Below are 17,320 nucleotides of genomic sequence, written 5' to 3'. Positions count from 1 at the left end.
CTGCCCAGTGTGTGCATAACTATAATGTGAATGTCCACAATAAACTAAGCCCAGAAAACGTGTAGAATAAAGAATTAGTAAAGTCTGTAATCTCAGAGAACTGCTGATTTACATAATGAAATGACACAAACGCGCCACGTCTGGAACCTGCAGCCCATCACATACTATAGGACCATCCTGCCATCTTTTGAGCTGAGAAACAATGTATAAGTGTCCATCTATGTACATGATTCTCTGATTAGGTCTCTAGAAGTTGTGGAACCATCCATTTTTGAGATGAAAATACCTTGTTAACTCCTGTTCTGCAGCTTAGAAATCTCAATTATTGTAAAATTGACATCTGAAAACCGTTTCAAATTTGAGATAAGATTGCAATACCAAAAACCACGTCAAACAGCTGACCATCGGTGGTGCTGAGATTCACATTGCCACTGATCTTACATTGAAAGTTTATCCTAAGGGTTGGTTATCTATCTTAAAAACATGAATAATCACTTTAAATTCTAATCTACTAGTTTCCTGCAGCTGCCACTAGAAAAAGGGTAGGAACTTACTGAATTTTTAATTTATTGTATGGGTGTAGTTAGCTTATAGTTACCCCAAAGGGTAATTGCAAGTAGGCATTAAGCTATTTTTAAGAGGTTTTTGAGGCCTAATCATTGATGACCTTTCCTTAGGAAGGGGTAGCGCTTGAGGATCAGCACAGGTTCAACACTTGGGACCTTCAGTGATCAACTGTTTCAAGAGGCCTACTACTATGCACAGCGCTCTACATTTGTATAGTGGCTATGTTTGGTATTACAGCTCAGTCTATGAATTTGAGTGAGACTAAAACTGTGAGCAGGCCATGTGACAAATGAATATGATGCCACATGGCCTGTGAAGCAGAAGAAGTGTTGCTTCAAAAACTGATCCTCAGGGCTCCTGGGCGTCAATTATTTACTGATCTTCAATTGATAACCTTTCCTAAGGATAGATCATCAATTAATAAGTCCTGGAAACCTCCTTTAGGCTAAGGCCCCACGGACCAGAAACGCCGCGCTAAAGCGCTGTGGGAACAACCACAGCGTGAATGCATTGCGGTTCTTCCTGCAGTGCTTTGAACAGAAAGTTCACGTGGTTTCCTCTGCAGATTTTCTGTTACCATTGTATCTACGGGAAAGCTGCCGGCATTTCTGTAGATATAATTGACACGCTGCGATTTCCAAAACTGTGCTGGTTTTGGTAATCGCAGTGTGTCCGCGATGCGGTTTTTACCGCAAAGGGGGTATGGGATTCACATGAATTCCATCCACTTTGCAAGTACTGTATAGTACTGTACTGTATGGCTAAAAAAAAAAATCAGAATGTGAAATATATAGGAAGTCCTTATACTTCTGCCTTCTGCTAATTCCACTCCTGGCTTTGACTAAAAAAAAACCCTGCAAACCCCTGCAGGTTTCCAGTCCAAAAAATGGTTGCTGCACTGCATCGGCATCCAGTCATGTACTCTGCTCTGAATTAGGCCCAATGAATGGGCCTAGTCGGGAAGAGGGAATGTCTTCAGGCCGAATCACAGGGCGAATCCGCCTGAAAGAATGAGCATTTCACTTCTTTTTCCGGGAGCCGGAACAAACCAGCTCCCGGAAAAAACACCTGACCTTCAATGGGAGCCGTCTCTTTGGTCAGGATTTTGATGCAGATATGGCCTCAAAATCTTGACCAAAAAACTCTGTGTGAACTTAGCCTTAAAGGGGTTGGCCACTTTCAGACCAATATTGACAAACAAATGTTCAATAAAGATATACAGTTTTCCAACATACTATCTGTATCAATTCCTCACGGTTTTCTAGATTTTGGCTTGCTGTCATTTATTCTGTTACTTCGAGGATAAAACTCTGACCACAGTCATGTGATTTACGGTCCATGGTCATGTGATGAGCACACAGGTGCACAGCTGATTACCAGGTAGATGTCTGAATATTGTGTTGTGACTATAGCGAGCAGCACCTGTGTACTCATCACATGACCATGGACCGTGTTGTGGTCAGCAGGGTTTATTAAAAAAAAAAAAAAAAAAAAACTAAACCCTACGGAGCCCTCTGGGCTACTGACTGCTAAACAACCTGGTGTGAACACTGTCTAACAGTTACTGTCACTGCCAGCTAAATAAAAGGACCAGGTGTGCTCTGTTACCTGTGCAGTCAGAGCAGCCACACAAATAAACTAACTGGCTAGCCAGCACTCCTGGACTAGCCAGAGACCAACAAACCCTGTGTGCTTCCAGCCACCCAACCCCCAATGCAGCTACAGCATAGCAACTGGTCAGTGTGAATATTGACTGACAACTCACACACACCAGGCAGCATTCTGTCCAACTACAAATGGCATTGCTGACTCAGGGGATATTGTAACTAGGGCCACTAAGTGTTGACAGGCTGGAACCCAAGACACAGACACAGAGACACACACACAAAGACACACACACACACACACAAAGACACACACACACACACACAAAGACACACACACACACACACAAAGACACACACACACACACACAAAGACACACACACACACACACAAAGACACACACACACACACACACACACACACACACACACACACACACACACACACACACACACACACACACACACACACACACACACACACACACACACACACACACACACACACACACACACACACACACACACACACACACACGTTAGACTTTGAATTCAGATTTGGATTTGATCTTAGAGCACCAGGCGTCCAGACCAGCCCCCTTATATAGGCAAGGGGCGGTCTCCAGCAAATAGCCCAGCTGCCCAATCTGAGCATCCATTGGTCGGCACACATGTCGATCAACCAGTCGATCACTCCCGGCTGTTGCAAGGCAGATTAACCCCTGCAACCCTGGATTGTGCAGAGGAACAGACAGCGACGCCCATATCATGACCGCAGTTACTGCACAATCCTAACAGAACGTAAATCACATGATCATGGCCAGAGTTTTATTCTCTAAAAGTAACAGAATGAATGACTGCAAACAGAGATCTAGAAAACCATGAGGAATTGATACAGAAAGTATATTGCAAAATTGTATAACTTTCTATTGTACATTTGTTTGTCAATATTGGTCTGAAAGCGGCCAACCCCTTTAAGGTTCAGTCCCCACATTGCGGAATAACTACTTGTTTGCAGATTTTGCTGTTTTGGGGTTTGGTTGTTATTTACCAAATGGTTTCACTAGGAATGGGAACTATACACTCACCGGCCACTTTATTAGGTACACCATGCTAGTAACGGGTTGGACCCCCTTTTGCCTTCAGAACTGCCTCAATTCTTCGTGGCATAGATTCAACAAGGTGCTGGAAGCATTCCTCAGAGATTTTGGTCCATATTGACATGATGGCATCACACAGTTGCCGCAGATTTGTCGGCTGCACATCCATGATGCGAATCTCCCGTTCCACCACATCCCAAAGATGCTCTATTGGATTGAGATCTGGAGTACAGTGAACTCATTGTCATGTTCAAGAAACCAGTCTGAGATGATTCCAGCTTTATGACATGGCACATTATCCTGCTGAAAGTAGCCATCAGATGTTGGGTACATTGTGGTCATAAAGGGATGGACATGGTCAGCAACAATACTCAGGTAGGCTTTGGCGTTGCAACAATGCTCAATTGGTACCAAGGGGCCCAAAGAGTGCCAAGAAAATATTCCCCACACCATGACACCACCACCACCAGCCTGAACCGTTACCGATACAAGGCAGGATGGATCCATGCTTTCATGTTGTTGACGCCAAATTCTGACCCTACCATCCGAATGTCGCAGCAGAAATCGAGACTCATCAGACCAGGCAACGTTTTTCCAATCTTCAATTGTCCAATTTTGATGAGCTTGTGCAAATTGTAGCCTCAGTTTCCTGTTCTTAGATGAAAGGAGTGGCACCCGGTGTGGTCTTCTGCTGCTGTAGCCCATCTGCCTCAAAGTTCGACGTACTGTGCGGCGTTCAGAGATGCTCTTCTGGCTACCTTGGTTGTAACGGGTGGCTATTTGAGTCACTGTTGCCTTTCTATCAGCTCGAACCAGTCTGGCCATTCTCCTCTGACCTCTGGCATCAACAACGCATTTCCGCCCACAGAACTGCCGCTCACTGGATGTTTTTTCTTTTTCGGACCATTCTCTGTAAACCCTAGAGATGGTTGTGCGTGAAAATCCCAGTAGATCAGCAGTTTCTGAAATACTCAGACCAGCCCTTCTGGCACCAACAACCATGCCACGTTCAAAGGCACTCAAATCACCTTTCTTCCCCATACTGATGCTCGGTTTGAACTGCAGGAGATTGTCTTGACCATGTCTACATGCCTAAATGCACTGAGTTGCCGCCATGTGATTGGCTGATTAGAAATTAAGTGTTAACGAGCAGTTGGACAGGTGTACCTAATAAAGTGGCCGGTGAGTGTATATGAAGCATTTATGCTTATCCCTCCCGCCATATCCACTCCAGACTTTGGCTCAAAAAACTGCAGCAAAATCTGCAACAAAAAAGCAGCTTTTCTGCAATGTGGAACCTCAGCATAAATTTATATCTGTAAAGAGAATTCAGAGCACTGCACCAGAAAAGTTACATAAAAAAGACATAATGGTGTGTAAGAGTGGACATTCACTTTGAGGGGACAGATCTGCTGACTTTCTATCTTAACTACAGCTAACTCCCCACCCCAGGACGGACCTGACAAATTGCCCAACCTCACATCATTTTGCATCACTGACTTGGACCTTAAAAATAAATGCACAATTTCATTACTCAGTTTTTTTTTCCTACAAAGGGCCACGGGCAAATAAACTCATTGCAAGTTGAGAGCATGGTTGTCAAGTCAACAAAAAATATTTTTATCTTATAAAACCTTCGTAAGAAACCTGCTGCCAGAAAATGTTGTGATCATCCTGAAAAACAAGTTGGTGCCAATTGTAATGGAGTTTTAAAGATGAATTCTTCACAATGTGTCTAGCACAAGTCTGCCAAAAGGGCTTTCAGCTTTACGTCTTACAATACTAGACACTACGCTGAGTTATTTATCGCCTCATATCAACGAAACACATAGGAATTGATCAGGTGAAAATAAACAGCAGTGTAAAGCTAGGCAGACAGCTCTTCAAGACAATGCAATATTGGTACACTTAGATGTAGTATATGATGGCAACTGTATGTACAGTATTTTTATTTTGTATGGGAAGACTGATATCTTTCCACTGGTGTCAGCACGTTTCCTGTAAAGACCTTTGGTGGAATAAGGAATAACTTCTGTATCACTAGCCTCAACATTAAAGCAACCTTCCTGCTTACAATAAAAATGTCACAATAAATGTATAATGTATAGTTAAAATACACCTTCTACCAATAAGTATTTGGACACCTGTGGTAGAATAGAAAAACAACATTTATTTATATACAGTAGTTGGTAGAAACCAGCAGATGCCTCCTTACTGATGGTATTGAGCGACACAATACTCCCGGATGTCTGTGAGCCATCGGTTGGGTGCGGTTTCTCACTCGTCGGTCCCCAGTTTCATGGGGTCTGCCAACTCGGGGTACATTCCAACAATCACCTTCCACTTCGTAATCACATAGGCCATTGTCGATTTTGGGTAATTCAGTTCGCTTGCTATGTCCCTTAAGAATTGACCATTTCTGTGGTACTCCAAATTACCCCTTTCTCGAAATCGGACAACTCTGCACTTTGTGGCATCTTGCATGTGACTAGTGCCAATTCTGTTTCCTATTTAACGGTGGAAGACGTGACGTATATCACGACCACAGATGTCTTCATTTGCATGGGTGTCCAAATACTTATTGGTAGACAGTGTACAAGGTGCACCCTGTTTAATCTACCTGATGTGGTTCCTAGAATTTCCAGTTCACTCTTTGTGTTTGTAAAATGTTCATAAGCTTCTCATACAATTCTGTACACCCTCCTTATGTATTATGAGCCACTCTCCTTGCTCTCAGCTGGTTGATCTAAGAGTAGGGGGAAGTTTCTCAGACTACTGTAAGGTGGTGTATTTCGACCCCAGTGGCGGATCCAGGCTTTGCGGGGCCCTGGGCAATTGACTTTTGGCAAAGGGGGGGTCTGGGGGTCCTCCCCCAGGATTTTTTGAAAAAATTAGCCCTAAAAATGCGTTTTTGAGGCTTTTTTTACCCCCACCCCACTGTATTATATGCACCTCAGTACCCTCCCCACTGTATTATATACTCCTCAGTACCCCCCACTGTATTATATACTCCTCAGTACCCCTTTACTTTATTATATGCTCCTCAGTACCCCCCACTGTATTATATACTCCTCAGTACGGTACCCCCACCCCACTGTATTATATGCACCTCAGTACCCCCCCACTGTATTATATACGCCTCAGTACCCCCTCACTGTATTATATACTCCTCAGTACCCCCCACTGTATTATATACTCCAGTCCTCAGTACAACAAACACATCATACTGTCATACAATGACTTACCCATGTGAAGAGCCACAGGCCACAGCCGAGCGTCCTCCTCCTTCAGACTGCACTGCAGGACTGGAGCGATGACGTCATTGCGCCTGCGTCCGCCTGGCTACACTGACATGCACAGACATAGAACTGAAAGCACAGCAGCGATCCGCTCACTATCAGGGAATCGAATCGGATTCCCTGTTATTTAGTGAGCGATCCACACAGTGGCGTAACTAGGAATGGCGGGGCCCCGTGGCGAACTTTTGACATGGGGGCCCCCCGACACCGAAGATCTCGCCGAGTCTCTCCTACGCATTCCTGCGCGCTCTATTATGTCCCATAGTGGCCCCTGCACACAGTATTATGTCCCATAGTGGCCCCTGCACACAGTATTATGTCCCACAGTGACCCCTGCACACCATATTATACCCCATAGTGGCCCCTGCACACAGTATTATGCCCCATAGTGGCCCCTGCACACAGTATTATGTCCCTTAGAGGCCCCTGCACACACTATTATACCCCATAGTGGCCCCTGCACACAGTATTATACCCCATAGTGGCCCCTGCACACAGTATTATGTCCCATAGTGGCCCCTGCACACACTATTATACCCAATAGTGACCCCTGCACACAGTATTATGTCCCTTAGTGGCCCCTACAGGACTAAATACTGTCACGTCACCGCTGACCGCTATACCAGGACAATTGTAGATAAAAAATCTGGTCATGTGCATTACAATTTAGTAACTCCATGTGCCTCATATTAATAGCAGTTAACCCCATCATGTCCCTCACATTAAGCCTTGTGTACCTCACATAAGAGTTACTGATATGTGAGAGACATGGAGGTAATAATAAAGTATCTTCATTACTATTACCCCCATATGTCTCACATATCAGTAACTCTTATGGTGAGGCAAACAGGGGTTAATGTGAGGGACATGATAGGGTTAACTGCTATTAATATGAGGCACATGGAGTTACTAAAACAAAAGTAATCACCCCAAATGCCTGATATTAATAAGTAACCCCAGTATGTACCTGTGGACCTGTTTTCTTTCTTCAGTTTCATTTTCCTGGATCAGCTTCTTCCTTTCTTCTTCCTCTCTTCTGGTGTGCAGGAGCCCGGCAGGGATAAGCCCCGCCTCCTGGGCTCTCCTCAGCCCTCTCATTGGTGGGCAGAGGACAGGCAGAGAAAGGGAGGGAGGAGAGAGGGGGAGCGTCCTGAAGCGCTGACAGGAGCCAGAGCTGCAGCTCCTGTGTGTCAGCCATTGCTGCAGCTTCGGGGCCCCCTGTTGGTGGAAAGTATTCCACCAACAGGGGGCCCCGATCATTGTACTCCCCCTGTACCACCTCCCCCCTCTCTAAGTATCGCTGCGCATCAGATACTTGGAGCGGGCGGAGGTGGGCATCTGCAGGCAGCGCTGATGAGCTGACTGTCTGTCACTGTCAGTGTCTGATTCCGCGGGGCCTCGGGCTGCGGAGGTGCAGGGCACTTCAGGGCCGGCTCGGGCCCGGATCTCATGAAGGCCGGCTCCAGCCTGTGCTTGACTGAGGCCTGTCCGGCCTGTGTCGTGCCTCGTATGGCGCGGGGCCCCGCTAGGCGTGGGGCCCCGGGCGGTTGCCCGGCTCGCCCGGCCCTGGATCCGCCCCTGTTCGCCCCACTCCACAAAATAGCCATAGATAGGAATTTAAGATTTTGACTGCACTGTGTATATTCTATATATTTCTTTGTGCATCCTCTGGTGCACTGTATGACATGTAACACATTGTTAATGCTTATACACTGATACCTTATTGCACCGTGTGACACTGTCACTTTAACAGTATCTGCTCCTGAGTCATTGCACCATCTTCAGTCTGATACTTTCTGGAAAGAGATTGTTGCGATGATTCTTACCAAATGGGCAGAACCAGTTGCCTATTGATCACCTTATGCATGCTATGGCTTGATGCTTTGTAGTCACACTGGTTGGGAAAGTTCAAATATATGTAAAGTTTTTCTGAACCTTGGGATCTTCTGTCCAGGGCTTTGTTACAACCACTGAGTCAAGGAAAAGAGCAAGAGTGTATTCACAAGCAAGAATAGCAAACATAGAATGTGCCTTTAAGAAAGGTTGCTGAGTGTTAGAGTGCTCACTGTTGAATGAATTGTCTCCTTGCAGCAATTGAGCAACTTACATACTAAAAATTTTAACTATGTATTATACTTTTTTCCAAAATTGTATTGTGAGAGATCACTGTAATGGTTTGTAGGAGCAAGCACAGAATATCGTCACGTTCCGTTTATTTGAAACTATTATACTTTAAAGTACATGAAACCTGGAGCCACCTGCTGGCCTCATGAAAAAAAGCAATGAGCTTAGCATAGCTATTTTACATAGCAAAGTATCGCATAACTTTACAACACTAAAAATTATATATAGCTGTAACCTTCATAAAAAGCCGAAAATCCTTATCCATGAATAAATGAGGCTTTTTTTTACTGGTCAATGAGTTTTGAGATAATGCAGGGTTTTTTTGGATATATTCTTCTGTGAAAAGTTATTCAACTTCTATCAAATTGCATAGCGACAGCAATGGGTTATTCTAGGGCATAACTAAAGAATCATGGACCCTCATGCTCCTCAAGTGACATCCCATCCTTCGGACTTGTTCACTTAAACAGTGAAAAACGAATAAGCAATGGTTTTTCAACATCCGTCACAAATTCTTTCTGAGAATATATTGAATTCAATTTGTCTATTGACATATCCATGTTTTTGATGGTCCATTTTTCATGCCCATTTCTTTTTTTCAAAAAAACTGACATGAATGATCTATGTCCGTCAAGACAAACAGATGTTAATAGATCGATTAAAAAATCCTGGGTTCTATAATGGCCATGTGACAGTCTTTTCAAAAATGAATGACGTGAAGACCTTTTCACAATGTGTCTGTGCATACAAGCTTTCCTACACAACAGTCATGCCCCCTTTTATGCTACAGCCTCAAAGAATCTAACCCATTGGTACTTTCTGCCAAAAGCTTGTATATCATAAGTCTTCTTCTCCTCTCTCTCCATTGGATCGGGGGACAAAGACAATAAAATTATGATGTACAGTCTGCTGGTCACCAAAGGAAATCACAAATGATATCAAAGAACTTTATTTAGTCTTATTGTGGTGAGGGTACCCACACTGTGCATGTAACTTCAGTGGGCTCCTTTCACTTGAATTCCCTATTATTCTACCTGTCAGTGCAAAACTGACAGGCACTAAACGCTGCAATATACAAGCATGGTAGTGTAATATAGAAGTGATCAATCGATGAAAGTCCAAGTCCCCAATTAAAATCTATGCATACAGTATTGGTAATGCTGTAAAAAAAAAAACAAAAAAAAAAAACAGGCCACAAAAAAGTAGTTAAAAACTTCAATCAATAAGTCCTATATTTTCCAAAATGGACTCAAAAAGAAAAAAAAGGAGACAGCACCGAGCTGCTTAGTGAAGTACGTCGGGGTGAAGAATACTGGGATAGCAATAAATCAAGACTCTCACCTTGTCAAGTTGTAAGTAATTCACAATTACTTGAAAACACAATTTAACCAATTTACAGAGGGTTCCTCTCTGGTATCGGGGAGCAGTCAAGTCCAGACACCCAAGGGTGTTGAAGATCAGTAATAGGTCAATGGAAGAATCCAACAGGAATCACCAAGGAGCATGCTCTCACGGGGTTGTAGCATAAATCCAAATTCTTTATTCAGGTCACAAACCCATGTACGTTTTGGGGTTGACACCTCTTTGTCAAGTGTTCAAGGACAGGCGCTTCAGTCCTTGAACACTTGACAAAGGGGTGTCAACCCCGAAACGTACATTGTGTTTGTGACCTGAATAAAGAATTTGGATTTATGCTACAACCTTGTGAAAGCGCGGTCCTTGGTGATTCCTGTTGGATTCTTCCATTGTCCTGTTACTGATATTTTTCAAAATGGTCCCAATAATACAATTTGTCCCAGAATGGAGAAGACCTCAAATAACAAAGTAGACATAAAACATATAGCTTTTGGAATATGGTGAAACAATTATTTTAAAAAACCATTGCGTACTTAGAGGGGACCTTTCATCACCTCTGCCGAGTCTAGATCTTTGCATCATTCAATAGGTGCTGCTCCAATGATTTTGCCACAGATGGAATTTTTCCTCCGACCATCACTGTTCACTAGTAGAGATGAGCGAACACTAAAATGTCCGAGGTTCGAAATTCGATTCGAACAGCCGCACACTGTTCGACTGTTCTAACGGATTTCGAACCCCATTATAGTCTATGGGGGGAAATGCTCATTTCAGGGGTATGCAAAATTCGATAACATTATACTTACCAAGTACACGAGTGACGGTCGGGCTGGATTCTCCTTGAAGTCTTCTCCCGGCGCAGCGCCCCCGCGTCTTCTTTCGGCTGGAATTCACTCTGCCTAGGCATCGGAGCCTAGGCAGAGCCGACTGCGCATATGCGGTCATGCGCAGTCGGCTCTGCCCGGCCTGATGCCTGAGCAGAGCCGACTGCGCATGCGAGGGCATGCCTGTGCATGCGCAGTCGGCTCTGCCTAGGCCGGATGTCTAGGCAGAGTGAATTCCAGCCGGAAGACGCCGCGGGGACGCTGCACGGAGAAGACTTCTAAAGGTAAGAGAAGAACCAGTGTTGATTGACAGAATGTATAGCATTCTGCTAATTAACGCTGGTTCTGCATCGAACCTTAAACTTCAAACATCGATCGAGTACGAGTATTTTGAATACCGTAGTATTCGATCGAACACCTACTCAATCATCTCTATTCACTAGCAATAAGTGTTGTTACTTTTGGTACTGGAATCATTGAACCAGCACCTATTAAGTAATACTAAGAACTGGAGTTGATGGAGGTGGTGAAAGATCCTCTTTAATGCCCCTAATAGCTACATTCTTATGGGGTTAAAGGGCATCCCAAATAATAATAGATATCCTTGGCATCCTTTGGCTACCCTACAGCTGAGAATGAGCTGGAAACCTAGTGTTTCAATAGCCGACCCTACCCTATATGCTCAATATGCCATCTAAACATGACTTGATAGTGAAATATATTGCCAAAGAAGTAAAAATAAAAAATATATATATATTTGACAATTATTCAAATAATCATACATATTTCTATTCATTATTCAAATTATTTAAAGAAAATTAGTATGTTAAACAATAAATAACTTACTTGTGACCCATCTCATGAGCAATGGTAAAGGCAAGATTTAGTCCGTTATCTTCAGCAATGATGCATTTTCTTTTGTCGCTGCACATTCCGTTGAGATATGCAATGCCTGAAATTACATGTTTCTGATTAGAACTTCTATATTTCCAATTAGGAATCCTCCACAGTAGTTACAAATACATTCAGTTCAGTTGCAATAGACAGTAATGGTGGCTTACTAACATAGAATTAGAAGTCTGAAAACGGTTGTAATTTTTTATGGGGTAACAAGAAATATAAATGGTCCAGCACTGGCAGTCTTCATTATTACTAGAGATGAGCGAACAGTGTTCTATCGAACACATGTTCGATCGGATATCAGGGTGTTCGCCATGTTCGAATCGAATCGAACACCACGTGGTAAAGTGCGCCAAAATTCGATTCCCCTCCCACCTTCCCTGGCGCCTTTTTTGCACCAATAACAGCGCAGGGGAGGTGGGACAGGAACTACGACACTGGGGGCATTGAAAAAAATTGGAAAAAGTCATTGGCTGCCGAAATCAGGTGACCTCCATTTTAGACGAATAGTGGATTTCAAATCCGGGTCATATGAGAATGTGAACTTTGTGACTATGAGACAGGGATAGCTGTACAGGCAGGGATAGCTAGGGATAACCTTTATTTAGGGGGGAATGTTATTAAAAATAACTTTTTGGGGCTCTATCGGGTGTGTAATTGTGATTTTTGTGAGATAAACTTTTTCCCATAGGGATGCATTGGCCAGCGCTGATTGGCCGAATTCCGTACTCTGGCCAATCAGTGCTGGCCAATGCATTCTATTAGCTTGATGAAGCAGAGTGTGCACAAGGGTTCAAGCGCACCCTCGGCTCTGATGTAGCAGAGCCGAGGCTGCACAAGGGTTCAAGCGCACCCTCGGCTCTGATGTAGGAGAGCCGAGGGTGCACTTGAACCCTTGTGCACCCTCAGCTCTGCTACATCAGAGCCGAGGGTGCGCTTGAACCCTTGTGCACACTCTGCTTCATCAAGCTAATAGAATGCATTGGCCAGCGCTGATTGGCCAATGTATTCTATTAGCCTGATGAAGTAGAGCTGAATGTGTGTGCTAAGCACACACATTCAGCTCTACTTCATCGGGCTAATAGAATGCATTGGCCAGCGCTGATTGGCCAGAGTACGGAACTCGACCAATCAGCGCTGGCTCTGCTGGAGGAGGCGGAGTCTAAGATCGCTCCACACCAGTCTCCATTCAGGTCCGACCTTAGACTCCGCCTCCTCCGGCAGAGCCAGCGCTGATTGGCCGAAGGCTGGCCAATGCATTCCTATGCGAATGCAGAGACTTAGCAGTGCTGAGTCAGTTTTGCTCAACTACACATCTGATGCACACTCGGCACTGCTACATCAGATGTAGCAATCTGATGTAGCAGAGCCGAGGGTGCACTAGAACCCCTGTGCAAACTCAGTTCACGCTAATAGAATGCATTGGCCAGCGCTGATTGGCCAATGCATTCTATTAGCCCGATGAAGTAGAGCTGAATGTGTGTGCTAAGCACACACATTCAGCACTGCTTCATCACGCCAATACAATGCATTAGCCAGTGCTGATTGGCCAGAGTACGGAATTCGGCCAATCAGCGCTGGCTCTGCTGGAGGAGGCGGAGTCTAAGGTCGGACCTGAATGGAGACTGGTGTGGAGCGATCTTAGACTCCGCCTCCTCCAGCAGAGCCAGCGCTGATTGGTCGAGTTCCGTACTCTGGCCAATCAGCGCTGGCCAATGCATTCTATTAGCCCGATGAAGTAGAGCTGAATGTGTGTGCTTAGCACACACATTCAGCTCTACTTCATCAGGCTAATAGAATACATTGGCCAATCAGCGCTGGCCAATGCATTCTATTAGCTTGATGAAGCAGAGTGTGCACAAGGGTTCAAGCGCACCCTCGGCTCTGATGTAGCAGAGCTGAGGGTGCACAAGGGTTCAAGTGCACCCTCGGCTCTCCTACATCAGAGCCGAGGGTGCGCTTGAACCCTTGTGCAGCCTCGGCTCTGCTACATCAGAGCCGAGGGTGCGCTTGAACCCTTGTGCACACTCTGCTTCATCAAGCTAATAGAATGCATTGGCCAGCACTGATTGGCCAGAGTACGGAATTCGGCCAATCAGCGCTGGCCAATGCATTCTATTAGCCCGATGAAGTAGAGCTGAATGTGTGTGCTAAGCACACACATTCAGCACTGCTTCATCACGCCAATACAATGCATTAGCCAGTGCTGATTGGCCAGAGTACGGAATTCGGCCAATCAGCGCTGGCTCTGCTGGAGGAGGCGGAGTCTAAGATCGCTCCACACCAGTCTCCATTCAGGTCCGACCTTAGACTCCGCCTCCTCCAGCAGAGCCAGCGCTGATTGGCCGAATTCCGTACTCTGGCCAATCAGCACTGGCTAATGCATTGTATTGGCTTGATGAAGCAGTGCTGAATGTGTGTGCTTAGCACACACATTCAGCTCTACTTCATCGGGCTAATAGAATGCATTGGCCAGCGCTGATTGGCCGAATTCCGTACTCTGGCCAATCAGCACTGGCTAATGCATTGTATTGGCTTGATGAAGCAGTGCTGAATGTGTGTGCTTAGCACACACATTCAGCTCTACTTCATCGGGCTAATAGAATGCATTGGCCAATCAGCGCTGGCCAATGCATTCTATTAGCGTGAACTGAGTTTGCACAGGGGTTCTAGTGCACCCTCGGCTCTGCTACATCAGATTGCTACATCTGATGTAGCAGTGCCGAGTGTGCATCAGATGTGTAGTTGAGCAAAACTGACTCAGCACTGCTAAGTCTGCATTCGCATAGGAATGCATTGGCCAGCCTTCGGCCAATCAGCGCTGGCTCTGCCAGAGGAGGCGGAGTCTAAGGTCGGACCTGAATGGAGACTGGTGTGGAGCGATCTTAGACTCCGCCTCCTCCAGCAGAGCCAGCGCTGATTGGCCGAATTCCGTACTCTGGCCAATCAGCACTGGCTAATGCATTGTATTGGCTTGATGAAGCAGTGCTGAATGTGTGTGCTTAGCACACACATTCAGCTCTACTTCATCGGGCTAATAGAATGCATTGGCCAGCGCTGATTGGCCGAATTCCGTACTCTGGCCAATCAGCACTGGCTAATGCATTGTATTGGCTTGATGAAGCAGTGCTGAATGTGTGTGCTTAGCACACACATTCAGCTCTACTTCATCGGGCTAATAGAATGCATTGGCCAATCAGCGCTGGCCAATGCATTCTATTAGCGTGAACTGAGTTTGCACAGGGGTTCTAGTGCACCCTCGGCTCTGCTACATCAGATTGCTACATCTGATGTAGCAGTGCCGAGTGTGCATCAGATGTGTAGTTGAGCAAAACTGACTCAGCACTGCTAAGTCTGCATTCGCATAGGAATGCATTGGCCAGCCTTCGGCCAATCAGCGCTGGCTCTGCCGGAGGAGGCGGAGTCTAAGGTCGGACCTGAATGGAGACTGGTGTGGAGCGATCTTAGACTCCGCCTCCTCCAGCAGAGCCAGCGCTGATTGGTCGAGTTCCGTACTCTGGCCAATCAGCACTGGCCAATGCATTTCTATGGGGAAAAGTTAGCTTGCGAAAATCGCAAACTGACAGGGATTTCCATGAAATAAAGTGACTTTTATGCCCCCAGACATGCTTCCCCTGCTGTCCCAGTGTCATTCCAGGGTGTTGGTATCATTTCCTGGGGTGTCATAGTGGACTTGGTGACCCTCCAGACACGAATTTGGGTTTCCCCCTTAACGAGTTTATGTTCCCCATAGACTATAATGGGGTTCGAAACCCATTCGAACACACGAACAGTGAGCGGCTGTTCGAATCGAATTTCGAACCTCGAACATTTTAGTGTTCGCTCATCTCTAGTTTCTAAGGATAAGACATTTATGACCTATTCATAGGATGGGATAGGTCATCAATATCAGATCAGAGGGGCTCCAATACCTGCACATGGTATGGTTTATGATATGGCTTCAGCTCCATACATTGTCCTAAGGATAAGTCATTAATATCATATCTCTGGAAAACTTATTTAAAGTGGTTTTTCCCATCTCCTGTTTCAGCTGTCTGACTACATTCTCCTCTTCTTGCTTCCTGTACCTACCCCCCCCCCCCCGCTCAATTGGACACTGCAGTATCACAATACTTAGGCAGATCAGATAATATGCAGATGCTTGTACAGTATGGACTCAGTGTTATCTGTGTGTTTACATAGCAAGATAACACATCCAGCTTTATCAACAAACTGTAATTAGCTGAACAATTGTCCTGCCAGCTCTGAGTAAGTGATGTCACTTGTCCTATTTTACAGGTCCATGGTTATAGCAATACTGTGTAAACAATGCAAGGAATAAGTTCACATTGCAGGCAAACAAAGCAATATATTTAGGAAAAGTCTTCAGTTTACATAATCAACGAGTATAGATAGGATCCCTGATATGGGACAACCCCTTTAAGTGTTCCTACCCTTTGCAATCCATGCAGACCAGTTTGGACTGTATGTAATACTGAATGCTCTGTGAGACAGAAAACTGTTTAGTAAAGTTTACTTACTAGTTTTTACTTTCTATAATGCAGATCGTAGCGTATACAAAAGTACTGCATAACCCTACAGCAATCACTTTAAAGCCCTTTTCCTGTCACTATTTACAATCCCTTTTATTATAAGCCATACAGTACTGTAGTATAATGATGGGTGAGGTCGCTCACTTGGTACATTCACTTTCTAAGCTTCTGAATGGGTCCCCTGGCTGGTCATATGATTGACAGACTGACCTTCCAAATCACACACCTTCCAGAAGTCACTTTTAGTACATAAGTCTATGAGAGCCTGGAACGTATGCACTCACAGACATGCACAAAAAACCAGGGACTTCCGGATGGTGTGTGAATTGGCAGGTCAGTCGGCTCTTCACATGACCAGACGGAGGACCCAGTCACAAACTAAAGAATGTAAAGGACATGTCAAGAGAGTGATCTCACAAATCAAATCAAATCAAATCATTATTGGCACGTCCGAATAGGTATTTGGCATTGCCAAAGCTAGTAAAGTGGGCGGGGGGGGGGAGTTGGGTTGGGTGGGTGGTGGGTATGGGGGGTGGTTTGGGTTATAACAGTCCATGGAGTCTCATCTTCCTCTTCGTTGGCGACTGCTATATGGGGGGGTTGGAGGTGGGGGTGGGGTGTGGTGGGGCGGGTGTATTGGGATAAATATAACAGTCCGTGGAGTCTCATCTTCCTCTTGTTTGGTGACAGCTTGCCACGTATTGGGCAGCGATCTCCACAGTGGCCTCTTCTTCTCCCAGTAGGATGTAGAGTTTCCTCTTCTCGTCTGCAGATATGAAGTCTGGGATGTGGGCAGAGATGGTAAATAAAAAACCTTCCAGCGCCAAAAATATTTAAATAAAACTTGACTTTTACTTCATGCAATTAAAATTGTAAATACAATGGATCCATATGAGATACAAATAAGAGTAGCTTACGCGTTTCGGGGCTACGAAACATGCCCCTTACTCATAGCCTGGCTCTTCAGTCGGGGATTTATCCGGAGCAGCCAAC

General features: G+C 45.1%; 1 protein-coding gene across 1 annotated transcript in view; it reads right to left on the bottom strand.

Annotated features, from left to right (window-relative positions):
* Positions 1 to 17,320, bottom strand: part of ADAMTS19 (ADAM metallopeptidase with thrombospondin type 1 motif 19) — a 209,874-nt gene that overhangs the window by 110,731 nt on the left and 81,823 nt on the right. The window contains exon 8 of the mRNA XM_075272292.1: positions 11,721 to 11,826. Coding sequence (XP_075128393.1) covers positions 11,721 to 11,826 — 106 coding nt within the window. The remainder of the gene's footprint in view (positions 1 to 11,720; positions 11,827 to 17,320) is intronic.

This window comes from Leptodactylus fuscus, chromosome 1, assembly GCF_031893055.1.
Source record: "Leptodactylus fuscus isolate aLepFus1 chromosome 1, aLepFus1.hap2, whole genome shotgun sequence".
Classification (NCBI taxonomy): domain Eukaryota; kingdom Metazoa; phylum Chordata; class Amphibia; order Anura; family Leptodactylidae; genus Leptodactylus; species Leptodactylus fuscus.
Note: the sequence above shows the minus strand (reverse complement) of the source record. Positions and strands in the feature narration are given on the sequence as shown.